Genomic DNA, 19,141 nt, shown 5'->3' with positions numbered 1-19,141 from the left:
CGTTCGCACCTGCAGAATAATGCACTTTCAATCCACTTTCACTGCACTTTGCAGCCAGATTTCACTGTGTGAAATAGCAAAATCCACTTGCAAACAACATAAGAACATAAGAAAGAGCCTGCTGGATCAGACCAGAGTCCATCTAGTCCAGCACTCTGCTACTCGCACTGGCCCACCAGATGCCTTTGGTGCTAGCTCACATGCAGGATGTGAAAGCAACAGCTTTCTGCTGCTGCTGCTGCTCCCGAGCACCTGGTCTGCTAAGGCATTTGCAATCTCAGATCAAGGAGGATCAAGATTGGTAGCCATAGATCGACTTCTCCTCCATAAATCTGTCCAAGACCCTTTTAAAGCTACCAAGGTTAGTGGCCATCACCACCTCCTGTGGCAGCATATTCCAAACACCGATCACACGTTGCATGAAGAAATGTTTCCTTTTATTAGTCCTAATTCTTCCCCCCAGGATTTTCGATGTATGCCCCCTGGTTCTAGTATTGTGCAAAATCCACTTGCAAACAACTGTGAAAGTGGATTGAAAGTGCATTACAGGTGCAGAAGTGCCCTATGACTATACAGCGCTGCAATAAACCCACTGTATATTAGGTATAGCCGTCTAATTAAAACTACCGCTGCGTACCAACTTTTATACATACTAAAAATTATCACATGTTGAAACTGGCACCTCCGTGTGTCAGATACAGCTCTTCAATAGAGAATATTTGAACATGCATGATCACCTGGAGAACATCTGCCATCAGAATTCACGAAGAAGAAATCTGGGGGGAAATTTGCTTTGGCTCTTGCCTAAGGTTTGTTCGGCAAGCTCTGTGCTGCCATCTTTTGGCCAAGCCGGACGTCGCCTTTGTCATACTGGGTCTTATTTTTTTTAAGTGCCTTAGTAGAACCCCAAAGCTACAAGCTGAAATGTAAACTCTCCTCTCCTGTGGGCTCTTTTGACTATAACCTTTACTTTAAGGGAGGGAGAGGCAGTTTTGTATTCTTTAGAGCTTTGTATTCTTTGTATTCTTTAAGGTAGGGAGAGGGAGTTTTGTATTCCCCAGCAGTGATCCCGGGGTTACACCAACCGGCATTCATCACCACCACTACCATTAAAACGAACAGGCCCATAGCAAAAACAAACACCATCTAGAAGTAAGAGCTTTCTATTTAAACAGTGAATACACAGGGGCAGAAGGAGAACGCTGCATAAATCCAGAACACAGCGAGAGATTTGATTATTTAATATTGCCTTTTGTTCTTACAGTTTGCAATGCTGCTGTTTTCCTTCTAAATATAGCCACAGGACAAATTCTGCTCCATTGGTTCACCAGGAGATCCAAATTCAGGAAAAAAATCCATGCAATAAATTCTGTTAGGACCGACAGACATATACCACAGTGTGAACCAGGTCAGCTGCTACAAAATTAAAAAAGACAGGACAGTATTGCCTGTTGTGGGTTTTCAGGGCTGTGTGGCTGTGGTCGGGTAGTTTTTGCCCAGAAAAGCATCTTATTGTGACATGCCTATGAAGATGCCAGCCATAAATGCAGGCAAAATGTTAGGAGCATAAACTGCCAGACCACGGCAACACAGCCTGGAAAACCCACAACAGTCAGTTGGTTCCGGCTGTTAAAGTCTTTGACAATACACAGAACAGTAGTTCCTTATAAATATATGACACTGACTGTTCCTGATTTTAAGAACATAAGAAAGAGCCTGCTGGATCAGACCAGAGTCCATCTAGTCCAGCACTCTGCTACTTGCACTGGCCCACCAGATGCCTTTGGTGCTAGCTCACATGCAGGATGTGAAAGCAATGGCCTTCTGCTGCTGCTGCTCCTGAGCACCTGGTCTGCTAAGGCATTTGCCATCTCAGATCAAGGAGGATCAAGATTGGTAGCCATAGATCGACTTCTCCTCCATAAATCTGTCCAAGACCCTTTTAAAGCTATTTAGGTGAGTGGCCATCACCACCTCCTGTGGAAGCATATTCCAAACACCAGTCATGCATTGCATGAAGAAATGCTTCCTTTTATTTGCACTAATTCTTCCCCCCAGCATTTTCAATGTATGCCCCCTGGTTTTAGTATTGTGAGAAACAGAAAAGTTTCTCTCTGTTAACATTTTCTATCCCATGCATAATTTTATAGACTTCAATCATATCCCCCCTCAGACATCTCCTCTCCAAACTAAAGAGTCCCAAACGCTGCAGCCTCTTCTCGTAAGAAAGGTGCTCCAATCCCTCAATCATCCTCGTTGCCCTTCTCTGCACTTTTTCTATCTCTTCGATATCCTTTTTGAGATGTGGCGACCAGAACTGAACACAGTACTCCAAGTGCGGTCCCATCACTGCTTTATATAAGGGCATGACAATCTTTGCAGCTTTATTATCAATTCCTTTCCTAATTATCCCCAGCATAGAGTTTGCCTTTTTCACAGCTGCCATGCATTGAGTTGAGATTCCCATGGAACTATCAACAAAGACACCCAATCCCTTTCCTGGTCTGTGACTGATAGCACTGACCCCTGTAGCGTGTATGTGAAGTTTGGATTTTTTGTTCCTATGTGCATCACTTTACATTTTGCTACACTGAACTGCATTTGCCATTTCTTAGCCCACTCACCTAATTTATCAAGGTCCACTTGGAGCTCTTCGCAATCCTTCGTGGTTCTCACCACCCTACATAATTTGGTATCATCTGCAAACTTGGCCACCACACTACCTACCCCTACTTCCAGGTCACTTTGAATTTTTGAATTTCTGTGTGGACCAGTATAGGTGTTTCCAAAATTTTTTCCACTGTGAGATCACCAGCAAAGACTGCAAAATTAGGATGTTCTTGCAAGGACATGAAAAGAGAGGCTGGCAACTAAATATATGAACAAAACTTAATACACATCCCTAATTCTTCTTCTTATTGCTATGTGAAATCAAGATTTTGCCACCTAATTTTGCCAACCCTGTTCTCATTCCTGCTATGGAATGAGATCAGAGTCTTCACTTTGAAGAAGAATTTGGATTTATATCCCACCTTTCTTTCCTGTAAGGAGACAAGGTGGCTGACAAACTCCTTTCCCTTACTCTCCCCACAACAGACACCTTGTGTGGTAGGTGGAGCTGAGAGAGTTACGAAGAACTGTCACCCAGAAGGACTGTAGGAGTGCGGAAACACATCTGGTTCACCAGATAAGCCTCTGCCACTCAGGTTCTCCTGGTTCTCAAACTCAGGTTCTCCTGATTCTCAAACCCGGTTCTCCAGATTAGAATCCAACTGCTCTTAACCACTTTACCACACTGGCTCTTTGCCAGACAACCATAAGTTTCTTTTTCTTAAGCCAACCAACCTCCTGCTTGTAACAGATGTCTCTTTACCTACTACTATTAGGCACTTAGTTACGAGGGAATACAAAATTTGTCAGTTTGGTAGAAATTTGACATCCCGATTCACTTTATATCTAACTCCACAGATTGTCAAGCTACTTTACCTATATCCGTTCATGGGTTAAAACAGAAAGGACCAGAGCAAACACTGACTTCGATAGGTCAATTCCTGCTGTAAGGGTTCTGGAAAATAAATGCTCTACATCTTTTCTTCATCTACGGAAAACAGTGCTTACAGACACCATGGAAGGCTGCCACCCCATGGCAGACTTTGAAACAATTCCTTTGCCTACCAGCAATTATTTTCAGGTTGCACCTAATTTCCTGTGCTGGAAAAGGGTGGGGTTGAAGTTAAATAAATAAATAAATTTATGGTGTGGGAGAGATACTGCCAGTTTAAAAAAGGAGAAAAGAAGAAAGAAGAATTCAAAAATAAGGCCTGAAAGGCTGGACTGAAGTCTCCTGCTATGGAATGAGATCAGAGTCTTCACTTTGAAGAAGAATTTGGATTTATATCCCACCTTTCTTTCCTGTAAGGAGACAAAGTGGCTGACAAACTCCTTTCCCTTACTCTCCCCACAACAGACACCTTGTGTGGTAGGTGGAGCTGAGAGAGTTACGAAGAACTGTCACCCAGAAGGACTGTAGGAGTGCGGAAACACATCTGGTTCACCAGATAAGCCTCTGCCACTCAGGTTCTCCTGGTTCTCAAACTCAGGTTCTCCTGATTCTCAAACCCGGTTCTCCAGATTAGAATCCAACTGCTCTTAACCACTTTACCACACTGGCTCTTTGCCAGACAACCATAAGTTTATTTTTCTTAAGCCAACCAACCTCCATGCTCAAGGAACACGCGCACGCATCTTTCCTTCCCTCTCGCTGCCGAGAAGTGGAGCAAGGTCCAGCCGTTGGCATCTCGCCCGTTGGGAGAGTAGCCCTGCTCCAACATCTTGCGCACGGTGTGGACATCACCGGCCGCCACCGCAGCCTGAATCTGCAATTCCTCCTGTAGCTCGGGGTTCCTTCGACAGTGGTGATGTAACATCCTAGCGGAATCTACCTCCTAAGGAAGGGTCATGAGGTGTCTCTGGTCGCTTTCGAAGGACAAAAAATTAACAGACACATGAGAAAAAGGCAAGGGAGGAGGAAAAACAACAACATCATTCCTTCAGTGGTATTTAGGATTCGAAAGGCTGAGCATGGTATCAACACACTGAGGTTTTTCCCCCCTCGTTGCATCTCCATTCACATACTCCAACCACAAGAACCATTCCTGAAAGAAGAGAAGCGTTTGGATTTATCCTCCACTCTTCTCAACCGTAAGGAGTCTCAAAGGGGCTTATAAATTCCTTTCCCTTCCTCTCCCCACAGCAGACACCTTATGAGGTAGGTGGGGCTGAGAGAATTCTGAGAGAACCGTGCCTAGCCTAAGGTCACCCAGCTGGCTTTATGTGTGGGAGTGGGGAAACAAACCTGGTTCACCAGATTAGAGTCTGCTACTCATGTGAAGAAGCAGGGAATCAAACCCAGTTCTCCAGATTAAGAGTCCACCACTGATGGGAAGAAGAGAAGAAGAAGAGTTTGGATTTATACCCCATCTTACAGGAGACTCAAGGCAGCTTACGAGCTCCTGTCCCTTCCTCTCCCCACAACAGACACCTTATGAGGTAGGTGGGGCTGAGAGAGTTCCGAAGAACTGTGACTAGCCTACGGTCACCCTTGGGGAAGTGGGGAATCAAACCCCATTCTCCAGATTAGTGTCCACCGCTCTTGACTACTACACCATACTGCATCTCCCTTCACATATTCCAATTACAAGAACCATTCCTGAAAGCTGAGGGGCCTTCCCCCAACAGTAACATTTAACTGTGACATGAGTTACATTTGGGTCAACTGAGACCATCGCTGACAGAGCAACCTTGCGCCTGGCATCATCTTCCATCCTGGATAAATCCTCATTGCCGTAACTTATGGCGAACCAACTCCTAGTCCATTCTTGTGCTGAAGTCTTGAGTGCACTTCAAACAACTCGCTCCGGTTTTCATTTGAGTTATAACACTTGAAGAAAGTGCCTAGCTTTTCACCTTGAAACTAAAATAAAATGTGCCACCTTTTGAGAGGCACCATTCAATGCTTAAGGCAGGCAGGATACCAAGGATGTTTCTTAAAGCAGGAGTCTGCGTGGAGATGAGGCAGGCAGGGAGAATTCAGTGGCAAGAATTCAAACATAAAGCGGAAAAAATGAAAGCATATTCATGCCACTTCTGAAGACTCGGGGTCCTAAAGTATTTTTAACGCCACATAATGCAACACTGTGTTTGCTACTTGCATATAGCAAGAATAGCTGGAACCACAATTCAGAAGTATACATTACAAGTGGGAACATACCAGCGGCTTTTCTCCCCTAACTTGCGAATTTATACAAAGAAGAAGGGAGGGGGAGATGGTTCCTTGCTTAGAGCAGCAGTGGCGTAGTGGTTAAGAGCAGGTGCACTCTAATCTACAAACCAGGTTTGATTTCCTGCTCTGCCACTTGAGCTGTGGAGGCTTATCTGGTGAACCAGATTAGCTTGTGAATTCCAACACATGCCAGCTGGGTGACCTTGGGCTACTCACAGTTCTTCGGAGTTCTCTTGGCCCCACCCACCTCACAGGGTGTTTGTTGTTGGGGGGGAGGGAAAGGAGGTTATAAGCCCCCCTTGAGTCTCCTTACATGTGCTTGCTTCGGCAGCACATATACTAAAAAAAAAAATTGGAGTCTCCTAACAGGAGAGAAAGAAGGGGATATAAATCCAAACTCTTCTTAAATTTCAACCAAAGAACAGCAACTCACAGTCTACAAAGGATAACACTGTTTTCAAAAAAACTAAACAAAAAAGGATTATGTTTATAAATACACTTTTAATTTAAAAAAACCACAGTTAAAATGGCTCTTTAAACTCCACTTTAAACTCCACTTGAAAATTCCTCTTTGGATCTGTGATGTAAGGAGTAGGGCAGAAGTTATTGAAAAAAGTCTGTACCATTTAGCAATTAATGCTCAAAATGACATTCCGTCTTACAGACTTCAATTTTGAGTACAGGTAACTGGAAAGTTCTTTGTCGTGCAAATGAAGGAAAACATGGACAGAAAATGCTCAATTCCTCATGGTGCGTGTTGCATGCTGGGAAACCATTTCCCTTCCCTGGAGGGAGGACTGAACAGGTGGCTTGGAGCTCTTGAATATTTTTTATCATAACATCTGCAAAAAACCTGTTCCCCTAGAACAGGGGCCTCCAACCTTTTTGAATCTGTGTGGGCACATTTGGAATTCTGACAAGCCAGGGTGGGCACAGTCACAAAATGTCTGCCACAAAATGGCTGCAGCAGGGGGTGAAGCCAGCCACAAAATGATTGCCACAGCTTAATGTTGAAAACCCAGTGCAGATCCTTGGGCTGCGGGGACAGCTGCTGTCAAGGCAACTTCTTAAAAAAATTTCACAGCCAATCAAATCTCCAGTAGTCAATCAGCTTTTGCTGGGCAAAAGTAGAAAAAAGTATTGGCCGGCAACTTTGTGCCCACGGGTACCACGTTGGAGACCCCCCCACCCTAGAACAATAAGGTCTAAATCAGTCTCTGTGAGTGAGAGGGAGAGACAGACAGACGTTACCTTATAGGTAGAAGTTACTTTTTGTAAGGGACATGTCTCATCTTCATTATACATAACCTTGCATGCATGTGTTGTACATCAAGAAAACCGCATCTCCTGGAAAGTAACAATGCAGTTTTGTTAGATCAAAGTAAGCAAAGTGCACACAAAAGAGTGTTTGTTCCATCTGACATGCACAATGATTCCAAATACTATAATACCCAAAAAAGAAACACAATGACGGGAGAGAATCCTTACAAGATGCTTGTAAATGCAGATGGAGAGACAGAAAAAAAAAGAAAGGAGGGAACACACACACAGTTCTGCATCCCCCCCCCCCAGCACATGCACAGATGTGTATGTATTAAACCCCAAAGGTTCAGTCTCTTAACTCAAACCACAGAATGGTCATTTGGGCAGGAAACGACTCCTTTCCTGTTTCACCTTTACAATTAATCTAATTTTTTAAAAACAGAGATGATTATTCAGTGGAAAAGTCACCCCGGGATTAAAATAGAAGGCTCGCACATACAGGTGGCCTCAGTGACGGGTTCAGAAACTAACTTCCCCTTATTGTGATTACAAGTCAATACCCAAGGAGACCTACACAGCAGGGCGCTGCTGCTAGATGTTCAACAGCACAGCTTCCTCTCATGGCTTTTATTATTGCTGTTTCCCCTTTGAATACGTCTTGAGGTTCCCACGCACTTTTAAGGAGCTAACTGAGCAACACTGGCGAGCTTTAACCACATTTTGACGTGGCTGAAGGGGACTGGGCGGGATATAAATTGAAAAAATAAAATAAATAAAATATAAATAAAAATAACAAGGATTTTTTTTGCCTTTCTATTATCCTACACATGCATTGCTTGGCTTTTCTGGTTTGTAATTTTTTTGAAGCAGAGAGAAGGCTTTCTTCTGTTTTTCTACCCTAGTGGAGGTGGCATTTAATTAAAACTGCAGACAGTCAGTTTCCAGCCCTCTTCTTGTTTCTCCATCTCCTTTATCTGTTTAGTCGTGTCCGACTCTTGGATACTCTGTAAACCAGTCCCCTCCATGCTTCCCTGTTTGCCTCAATTTCTTTCAACTGGTTGATGTTCAGGCCCAGGTTCCTCTTAATGATTCCCAACTAAACAGTCATTGGCCTCCTCTTTTCTGTTTATCACCGGCCATTCTGAGTAGCAGGGCTAAGCGTTGTCTGAGTTCTGCTGTCAAGCTGCCATTAAGATGGATGAGGGATCCAAGGAAAATGAAGCTGTCAACCACTTCTATTTCTATGTTGCTGACTTTAATATGGACTTCTTTGTTGGCAGTGGTCCTTTTGATGTACAGGTGAAGTCCCATCTTTTTGTTTTCTTCTTCTAGATTCAGTACCAGTTTCTTCAGGTCCTTCTCATTCTCAATCATTAGGGTTGTATCATCTGCATACCTCAGGTTGCTGATGATTCTTCCGCCAATTTTCACCCCAACATTTAAGTCCTGCTTCCTCATGATCACTTCTGCATAGAGGTTGAACAGAAAAGGAGAGAGGAGGCATCCTTGTCTAGTACCCTTTTCGATCTTGAACCAGTCTGTGTCCCCATACCTGGTTCGCACTGTGGCTTCTTGGTTGTCATGGTTGTCATTTGATTAGGTGTATAGGCACGTGTACCTCTCTCAATGTTTCCCAGAGCTCATTGTGCTCAACATAATCAAAAGCCTTGGTGTAGTCAATGAAGCATAAGTAGAGCTTCTTCTGGTACTCCCCTGCCTTTTCCATAATCCATCTCAGGTTTGCAATGTGATCCCTGATTCCTTCTTGTTTCATTATCATAAATTACACAGAACACCCTTTCCACACAAAGGCCGTTTCCGCACGGCCACGCTGGGGGTTGGGTCGGCGTACATGACGCCGACCCAACCCCCCCCGGGACCGTTCGCACAAACGGTCCCGGAAACTACCGCGCTGCACCGTTGCCTGATCGACTTACCTTCCCTGTGACTGTCCGGCGCGTCGCCGAGGCCAGGGGACACGCCCCCCTGCCCTGTGCGACAGCTCCGGAGTCGCAGGTCGGGGGGGCGTGTCTCCAGGCCTCGGCGACGTGCCGGATGGTCGCAGGGAAGGTACATCGATTGGGAAAGGGGGAAGGGATGGTGCCTTCCAGCCGCTGCCGTGAGAACGGCAGGAGTTGGAAGCCGCTGTTTCCCAAAAACCTCGCTCGGGAACGAGGTTGGGAAACAGCGGCTTTGCACCACTGGGGAGGAGCGAGGGTGGCACGGCTGCTAAGCAGCTGAGCCCCCCATGCGAACAGCTCCCTGGGGACAGCGTTTTTGCCGTCCCCAGGGCGCTGTATTGGGCCCAAGCGGAAAGGGCCAAACCTTTTAAAACATTTTGAGGCAGGAAGGAAACTGTTTCCTCCAACGAGTTCTGCATTGCTTTTACCCCAAAAGTTTTATTTACAGCCTCAAAATGTTTTAAATTGCTCTCCTTTTAACTGATTCCCCTGTTGAAACGTTTCGAAAACTTCTTCAGTTTCTGTGTGACTTATTGACTACATTCTACTTCCCTGAACTTTCTCAGCACCCTTTTCTGAGCTCACTCTGTTCTTCCTCGCCTGTTTGTTTGCAGCTTTTGTGGGTTTTTTAATGGGCTTTGTCTTTGATGCATCGAGTATATGAGGCATAGAGAATTGCGGCATGAGGCTTTGAAGCACTGAAGCATTGATTCAACACAGAACTCAAAAAGCGGGTGCGGAAATCATGCAATGGCAGCCATGAATCGTTTCACAGGGACAACTGAAGACACACATCATTGTAAATGGTGAGGGGCGGGGTTGAAAACATTTTGGGCGATTTGTGCAGAAAGGGCCTATGTTGAACATGTGGGATTAGGTGCGGGGGGAATCCTCCTCCACTTGTATTTCCTCTTGATTCATTTTATGAAATTTATATCCTCTTCCGTCCTTCCAAGGGTCGCCAAGGTGGCATTAAAATTTTACACGTCCTCTTTCTTATTTTCAGTTGTAGTTTAAGATATATTAGATGTAGATTTTGTCATTATTATAAGTATGAGAACGGCACCTCAATTTATGAATGGTGCAGAGGGAAGTCATCCTTGACAGAACTTTGTGAAAAGTTAATACTTTTAATGATCTAATCAGTTTTTGTTTTTTGTGTATTTGGTTATTCTTTTTTGTACATCTGTATTGCAGTACGGTTCATTATTATTTCGATTGTATTTGTTAAAACCAATAAAAACGAATTTTAAAATTGAAAATTTTAAATGTCCATGATACAATACATTGCAAGACCATTTAAATAACCTCCCAAACATCTTATTGAAATAATGTTTAAACAAGTTAAAAAACAGAGTTCAAGTAAATATCGAGCAGTTAAAATAGGTACAAAACATGGTTAGGAAGGAGGGATCATTGAGGGAATACTGAACAAACAAAAAGTCTTCACCCACTGGCAGAATAGTGGGGATATTAGGAATACCTCAGGACTTTACTTATCAGTACCACATTCCTGCATCCCCCATTTTAGACAAAACAACATTTTTTACAAGTGATTTTCTTCAGACTCTTCCCTAGCAATTTCAGCCAAAGGCAAGATAAAGAAATAAAAATTACTGCTCTTGCCGTTGCTATGCACTACCGAACAGCACTTATGTGGTTATATTCCATATAAGTGGCTGCATTTCACACTGAACCAATGACAGTAGTCTACGTTGGATGTGGGTCTTACGAACGTGCATCCCTCAATGCTGGGCCCACTGTCATTTTATTATTAAGAACATAAGAACGAGCCTGCTGGATCTGACCAGAGTCGGTCTAGTCCAGCACTCTGCTACTCGCAGTGGCCCACCAGGTGCCTTTGGGAGCTCACATGCAGGATGTGAAAACAATGGCCTTCTGCTGCTGCTGCTCCTGAGCACCTGGTTTGCTAAGGCATTTGCAATCTCAGATCAAGGAGGATCAAGATTGGTAGCCACAGATCAACTTCTCCCTAAAAATCTGTCCAAGCTTCCTTTTTAAAGCTATCCCAGTTAGTGGCCATCACCATCACCTGTGCCAGCATATTCCAAACACCAATCACGCATTGGGTGAAGAAATGTTCCCTTTTGTTAGTCCTAATTCTTCCCCTGAGCATTTTCAATGTATGCCCCCTGGTTCTAGTATTGTGAGGAAGAGAGAACAATTTCTCTCTGTCAACATTTTCTACCCCATGCATAATTTTATAGACTTCAATCATATCCCCCCTCAGACATCTCCTCTCCAAACTAAAGAGTCCCTATGCAAGTCATGGTGCCTCATCTTGCCAACTGTACAATGGAAATAAAAGCTTCTCTTCACTGGAACGCTAAGAAGCTGAATGTTAAAGATTGCACAACAGTTGGGAAGTTGATTCCAATGTTTGTTAATCCAGCAGATGATTAGGCACAAGATCCTGAAAATTAACTGCAGCCCAGGAAGACATCTGCTTCACTCTTGAAACGCAGAGAAATCTAGGAAAGCCCTACCAGATGAAAACAAGACCTCTATACTCATAAATGGACCCTTTGGATTGTGACCGTACAAAGAAGAAGAGACTCAAGGTGGCTTACAAGCTCCTTTCCCTTCCTCTCCCCGCAACAGACACCTTGTGTGGTTGGTGGGACTGAGAGTTCTGAGAGAACTGTGACTAGCCCAAGGTCACCCAGCAGGAACGTAGGAGTGGGGAAACACATCTGGTTCACCAAATAAGCTTCTGCCACTCAGGTGGAGGAGTGGGGAATCAAACCTGGTTCTCCAGATTAGAATCCATCTGCTCTTAACCACTACACCACACTGGTTCTCCAATTTAGAGCACTACTTAAATTGGTTTTAAGTCTACAAAAGACTATTTGCACATATTAGCTGCTTTGGCGGCCCTATGAGGGCAGAAAAGTGTGGCAAAATATTGTTAATACACCAACAAATAAACTCAAAGTTTGAGTGTAAAACTGCTGTTTGAACAAGCGCAAAAACCACCTCAAGATTCTAAACATCAATAACAATTTGGTTAAAAGTAAACATATTGAATTTAAAAAACAACAACACAAGATCTATTTTACTAAACTAAGAGAAATGCTATGGAAGATCTCTCAGTTTTATTTTGCCAACAACATATTTTTAATTTCTGCAGTAATTTCTGCACTGAACAAAAATAATATTTGATTCTTTGGCAACAATGGCATCAACACATTCTAAGGTTCATCGAAGATGTCTGTGACTATAAGAAAATACTAATCATAAGGAATAATTAATTTTTGTGGATCTGCAAAAAGAGCACACAGAAACTGATGCATAAGGGGGAAAAAATCCAGATGCAGCTAAAAGCTGATCTACAGTAATGAGTTCACTTGGTCTTAGCTGCCCGGTTTTCTTTTCTCATTTTGAAACTTAAATCACTATGGTATTTCTAGAGATCTTCAAGGATCTGTTTCCCCAGCTCTCCTCAGATTTCATTTTGAAAAAAAAAATCAAACTATCCAAGGGTATGTCAAATACTTCATATTATCCAAGCACATATCAGGTGCTCTGAATTCTCTCAAGTAGCTACCATCACATATTAGAGAATCCCACTGGCTAGAAAGCAAAAAGTGGGATATATATAAAAGCCAGTTTTCCTGTGGCATAGTGGTTAAGAGCAGGTGCTGGAGGAACCGGGTTTGATTCCCTGATCTGCCGCTTGAGCTGTGGAGGTTTCTCTGGGGAATTCAGATTAGCCTGTGCACTCCAACACATGCCAGCTGGGTGACCTTGGGCTAGTCACACTTCTTCTGAGCTCTCTCAGCCCCACCTACCTCACAGCGTGTTTGTTGTTGGGGGGGCGGGGGGAAGGATATTTGTCAGCCCCTTTGCAGGAGAGAAAGGGTTATAAATCCAGCCTTCTTATTCTTCTTCCTTCCCTCACTCATTCCTCACTTCTTTCTGAGCCTACTTAGAAACAAGTCCCATTATGTCAAAATGATACTTATTCTCAAGTAAGTCTCCCTCATGTAGCAAGTTGCGTTCAGAGATCATAAAATCCCTCTAGCAAAGCAAAGGCGTCTTGCATGATGAAAAACAAGCCATAATCACACAAATGCAAATAACAGAGAGAAAAAGTAAAAAAAAAAAAGCTGACTGCTTGAAATTTGCCAACAGATGAGTCTGGGACAAATGAAGCTCTGTGTAAAATGAGTGAGATTAATATGTATGGCAGAGCTCGATTTTAAGACACAGAGTAATAAATCTTGGTAGCATCTCCAGTTAGCTACAATAAGTCCATTACATGTGTTAAGGACGTGCAATACAAAGGATCCAACACCAGGTTGCAATTCTGCCCCCGGAACCCCTGACAATTAAAACAAAGATCTACTGAGTTAAATTAGGTTTAAAGAAATACGCATAAGATCTGGTTAGACAAGTAATTTAGACCATGTAATCAAAAAGCGTCAGTTGAATATTCCTGGACAACCTGCCAATATGCAGAGAGAAAACACCCCATGTGACACTTCATTTAGCAGCAGTTAACGCCAGAATTTGGCTAACAAAAACTCGTGAATCAGTGAGAGAACAGAGGATGAGGACTACAGATAGTCACCTGTATGCAGAGTTCTGTTACATCTTTGCCTCTTAAATGGTGTTTCAAGTTCTGAATATCCAGATTTCCTCCAAAGTAGCATGGGCCTGACACGATGAAGAGAGGAACCAGGTTTGTAATCACTGCAAAAAAAAAAAAAAAAGAATAGGGGAATTAAACATGGATAATCTGAAACGTCGTGATTAAGTAGCATTAGATCTGGTAAGACTGAATAGGGAAAAGAGCCATGTATGTTAGCTTTCTGGACTTAGGACTCAACTGCAAACTTAACACCCTACTGCTACCTACAGTCCTGCTGCAAGGAAAACACACGCATAACTGGACCAAGAAATTGTGCTACATGTAGAATATTAAAAAGTGGTTCTTTGATCTGAGATGTGTGGGAAATGGAAGGATCAAATCTCGAGAACTCTAATCTGGAGAACCAGGTTCAGTTTACCACACCTCTTCCACATGAAGCCTGCCCATATATTTTTTTTTACCCAGGCTTTTTATTATGGGGTTAATTTTTCAACATAATTTTTACAGTCTGGGCCAGTCACAGTTCTCTCCAAACTCTCTCAGCCCCACCTACCTCACAAGGCCCCTGTTGTGGTGAGAGGAAGGGAAAGGAGTTTGTAAGCAGCTCTGACTGCTTATGGTTGAGAAAAGCAGGGTATAAATCCAAACTCTTCTTCATACTATTCAGCTACGATCTCGCTTGCAAGTCCTGTTACCTGTGCTGTCTTCAGAAATGAATGTCAATGACAACCAGATATGGCACTTTTTCAGCAGCTGGGACCTTGACTGTGGAATGCCCTACCACTTGAGTCTCAACCCTACTCTCTTTTAGGGGCTAGGCCCAAATTTTTTTTTACCCAGGCTTTTCATGACAGGATTAATTTTTCAACATAATGTTTATAATCTGCTTCTAGCAGACATATGAGACTCCTTTTTAAGATGCTCAGCATCTGTTTATCTTGTACGCTAGAAAAAGGTGAAGGCAGCAGCAAAAGAGGAACACCCGGCATGAAATGACCTGACACAATAAATGAAGCCGCAGCGCCGTTTGCAAAACCATGGCAAGGCTGACATTCATGGCAAGGCTGTTCTGGCAATCATCAAGTCAAGTGGGGACGGAAAGTGCCGTGAAGTCACGACCAACTGATAGCAACCCTGCAGAGTTATCAAGGCTGTAGATGGACAGATGTGGTTTGCCATTGCCTGTCTCTGCGTAGCGATCCCGGGTTCCTTAGTGGTCTCCCATCCAAGTACTAGCCAGGGCTGATCCTGCTTAGCTTCTCAGATCTGCCAAGATTGGGCTAGCCTGCGCCATGCAGCTTAGGACCATCAATTCATAAGGTCTTCTTGGGTCAGGAATGATTTGACAGAGCACATACACATTTCAAGATCCTGTAGTTCCTGAAACTGTGTGGCCACTCATCTTTCTCTCCTAAAAACAGGTACTTACCGTTAATGCCATCTTAAAAACATATCTATAAGTGATTAAGAACACTCAATAAAACACTTTTACTCAAGAAACACTCTATCTTCTTCTGATCAGTATCCTCAATTCAGAGCTTGGTTCATCCTCTCTTTGTTGGTTTCCCTTCTCCAACCCTACATTCAGATGTCAAATTCCTTGGGACTCTTTCCCCTACTGCCTCATAAACGTAGATGCAATCACACGCCAGAATGTAAGGAATAAGTACCATACAAAATTACACAAAAGTTCACTGAATCTCCTCCCAGGAGACTTCCAAGAACATTGGTGGGGAAGCTATTCGATCACATGGCAAAAATATGACAGAGGGTTGGATCCTGCACAAAATGTCTGCATGCACCACATCTCTCTTCCCCAAAAAGAGAAGTAAGAAAAAGACCACAATAGTCACTTGAAGCCCTGTGCAAGCAGGAGTAAACTCGTGCACTGTGGGATCCAAATCAGAACCTGAAGCATCACCTGAGACACTTTACAGGTGCTAAGGACACACTGACACTGTTCAAGGAGTGGAAATGAAGAAATCTGAGAAATAGAACATTTATTTTAATGACTGAAGACCACAACATTAGAGAAATAGCTCAGTCATTACATCTCCTACTAAAATGTATGGGATTTTTTTAAGTTGATAGGAAGAAAGGATGTGGGATATAATGTATGCCAAAGTGGAGACTAAGATGATACAGACAAGATAAAAAGGGAAAGTGGCATGGCAGGGTCTCACTTAGCTCAGAAATACAAACACTGCAAGTAAGACTAAAGATTTTTTTGGGGGGGGGGGAAGAGACACTCAAGAGGATGGAGGAGAAAAAAGGAGGAGGAGAAGAATAGTTTGGATTTATACCCCACCTTTCTCTCCTGTAAGGAGACTCAAGGTGGCTTACAAGCTCCTTTCCCTTTCCTCTCCCCACAACAGACCCCTTAGGAGCAGCAGTGGCGTAGGAGGTTAAGAGCTCATGTATCTAAACTGGAGGGTTTGATTCCCTGCTCTGCCGCTTGAGCTGTGGAGGCTTAGCTGGGGAATTCAGATTAGCCTGTACACTCCCACACACGCCAGCTGGGTGACCTTGGGCTAGCCACAGCTTCTCGGAGCTCTCTCAGCCCCACCCACCTCACAGGGTGTTTGTTGTGAGGGGGGAAAGGCAAGGAGATTGTAAGCCCCTTTGAGTCTCCTACAGGAGAGAAAGGGGGATATAAATCCAAACTCTTCTTCTTCTTGTGATGTAAGTGGGGCAGAGAGAGCTCTGAAGAACTGTGACTAGCTAGCCCAAGGTCACCCAGCAGGAATGCAGGAGTGCGGAAACACATCTGGTTCACCAGATAAGCCTCCATCACTCAGGTGGAGGAGTGGGGAATCAAACTCGGTTCTCCAGATTAGAATCCACCTGCTCTTAACCACCCCATCATGCTGGCTGTCAGTACAGAAGGGAAGAGAGAAATGTGGCTCAAATCTGCAAAGCCTTATGCCAATTTTTTTAATTAAGGCGCTATAATTATTTTTATGACAAACCCGCCACTAATCTCTCCGCTCTCCTACACACAACTGTCTTTTCCCCCTTTGCAATAGTCTTGTTTGGTTCTGCTGGTTATCACAATTGTATGGGGTCACCTCACAACCAACTGGTGGCTGCCTTAGGATTGTGGGATTTTCGAGGCAAGAAATGAGCAGAGGTGGTTTGCCATTGTCTCCCTGTGTAAAGCAACCCTGGACTCTCTTGGTGGTCTTCCATTCAAATACTAACCAGAGCCAAGCCTGCCAGCTCCCAAGCTGTCATAGCGCCTGGAAAATGGATCAGCCTGGCTGAATCCGGTATCCAGATTAAAATAATGAAAAAAATCCCACAGGGAGGATTCTGTTGCAGGGAAAGACATCAGGCAATGGAAAAATGGCAAGACTTCACAGAGGCAGAAGCTTCCCTCTGATGAGTCTGCTCTGACTGGCAGCAGCTCCCCAGGGCCTCAGGAAGAATCACACCACCCACTGCCAGGTTCTTTTTAACTCGAGATACTGGGGATTAAATCTTGGACCATGCCGAACAGAGGCTCTTCCATTGAGCTCCAGGTACTCCAGTGTACTAACAATGGGTTGTTACTGACTCATAGAGTGACATCACGTCAGAAGGTTTACAAGTCAGATCCTTGTTTACGGGGTGGTTTGCCACTGCCTTCCCCAGTTGTTTACAAGCTTTACTCAGCAAGATGAGTACTCATTTTACCGACCTTAGAAGGATGGAAGGCTGAGTTAACCTTGAGCCAGCTACCTGAAAGCGGCTTCTGCTGGGATTGGTGAACTCAGACTGCAGTACTGGAGTACTCTGTGCCATGGAGCACATTCTTGAGGATGCCACCGAGAGGGTGGGAGGAGACAAAACAGTTTGGAAAACTACGTGAAATACCTTTTCCTAAGACCAACCAAAGTGGCACAAAACAGCCTGCAAGCTTTCGTGTTCCCCAGAAACTATTCCGCAGGCTGGATATTAAGGAAAAAAACAGGGCGGGGAAGAAAAGATTGATGAAGAGTTCAAGGACAACTTGAAAACTGGTTTATGTCATTGTGGTTGGTCTTAATAGGTTTTCAGATTAGCCTGTACACTCCCACACACGCCAGCTGGGTGACCTTGGGCTAGTCACAGCTTCTTGGAGCTCTCTCAGCCCCACCTACCTCACAGGGTGTTTGTTGTGAGGGGGGAAGGGCAAGGAGATTGTAAGCCCCTTTGAGTCTCCTACAGGACAGAAAGGGAGGATATACATCCAAACTCTTCTTCTTTTCTGGCTGTTGTGGGTTTTCTGGGCTGTGTGGGAATGGTCTGGTAGCTTCAGTTCCTAACGTTTTGCCCACATCTATGGCTGTCATCTTCAGAAGCATGGCACAGTAAGATGTGTTTTGCTACATGACACAGTGTAGGCATTTTATTGTGACAGGCCTCTGAAGGTGCCAGTAATAGATGCAGCTGAGACATTAGGAGCTAAAATTACAAGACACAGCCACACAGCCCAGAAAACCCCAAACACCCAGTTGAATACAGCTGCAAACACCATCCACAATACACCTTGATCTGTACTAGCACATCTGCCTGCAACCCCATTCCAAACTGAGTGAACGAGGGGAAAAATGCTGTAAATTATTTCTGATGAGAAAAGTAGCCCAATTTTCTTTTTAATCAAAAAGCAGCCATCAAAATGGTTGCTTAGTGGGCGGGAGGGGGGTCACAAACACCTCTCTCTTCCCCACCCCATTAGCATCCCACACAAAGGCCCCTTCCCTTCCCCCCCCCAACCTGGATTTTGAAGCCCCCTCCCTCCCAATCTGAGTCGTGAAATCACCTCCCTCCCCCCAATCCTGGGCCCTGAAGACCCCTCCCTCCCAATCTGAGTCCTGAGGTCAAGTCAACCACCCCACACACACACCTGGATCCCGAAGCCCTCTCCCCGCCCATCCTGGGTCCTGAAGTCACCTCCCTCCCAATCTGAGTCCTGAAGTCAACTCCCCTCCAAAAACCTGGGTCCTGAAAACCTAAAACCTCCCTCTCTCTAAATTAAAACCCCCTCCCTCCCTCCCTCCCTCCCTCCCTCTCACTCACTCACTCTGGATCCTGAAGCCTCCTCCCCAAACCTGACTCCTGAAGCCCCTTCCCTCCTCCCAAAGGCTAAATCTTCTTCAAGCCCCCTCCCATCCCGACCTGGGTCCTGAAACCCCCTCCCCGTTACCCTGAGCCCTGAAGCTCCCTCCCTCCCTGCCCCCAGACCTGGATCCCAAGAGCTATGGGGTAGCCCCCTCAGCAGCGCCCCCCCCCCGTGGGCCCTGCTGTTGGGGGAGGGGCGCTTAAGCCCCTCCTCCCTCGGCAGCCGTTACCTGTCCGTTTTTGCGCCTCTCCTCAGGGCCCAGCCCAGCCGCCTCGCCTCAGCCGCTCCCTTCCCGCTTGAGGGGGCGCCGGGGGGGGGAGAAGAAGAGGGGCACAGGGAGGGAGCCGCGAGGGGAGGGGAAGACCGAGGGGGGGCACTTCGCACCGACTGACTGACTGACTGGAGAAGAGCCTCCTCGCTCCAGGGTCAGCGGGCGG

General features: G+C 44.8%; 1 protein-coding gene across 1 annotated transcript in view; it reads right to left on the bottom strand.

Annotated features, from left to right (window-relative positions):
- The window catches only part of ASB7 (ankyrin repeat and SOCS box containing 7), a 37,583-nt gene extending 18,442 nt beyond the window's left edge, over nt 1-19,141 (bottom strand). Inside the window, exons 1-4 of the mRNA XM_048482168.1 lie at nt 18,934-19,141; nt 13,601-13,722; nt 7,034-7,129; nt 4,217-4,476 (exon numbers count right to left, since the gene is read on the bottom strand). Coding sequence (XP_048338125.1) covers nt 4,217-4,427 — 211 coding nt within the window. The 5' untranslated portion in view covers nt 4,428-4,476; nt 7,034-7,129; nt 13,601-13,722; nt 18,934-19,141. The remainder of the gene's footprint in view (nt 1-4,216; nt 4,477-7,033; nt 7,130-13,600; nt 13,723-18,933) is intronic.

Source organism: Sphaerodactylus townsendi, linkage group LG17 (genome assembly GCF_021028975.2).
Source record: "Sphaerodactylus townsendi isolate TG3544 linkage group LG17, MPM_Stown_v2.3, whole genome shotgun sequence".
NCBI classification, from domain to species: domain Eukaryota; kingdom Metazoa; phylum Chordata; class Lepidosauria; order Squamata; family Sphaerodactylidae; genus Sphaerodactylus; species Sphaerodactylus townsendi.
This window is presented reverse-complemented; position numbering and strand designations above follow the sequence as displayed.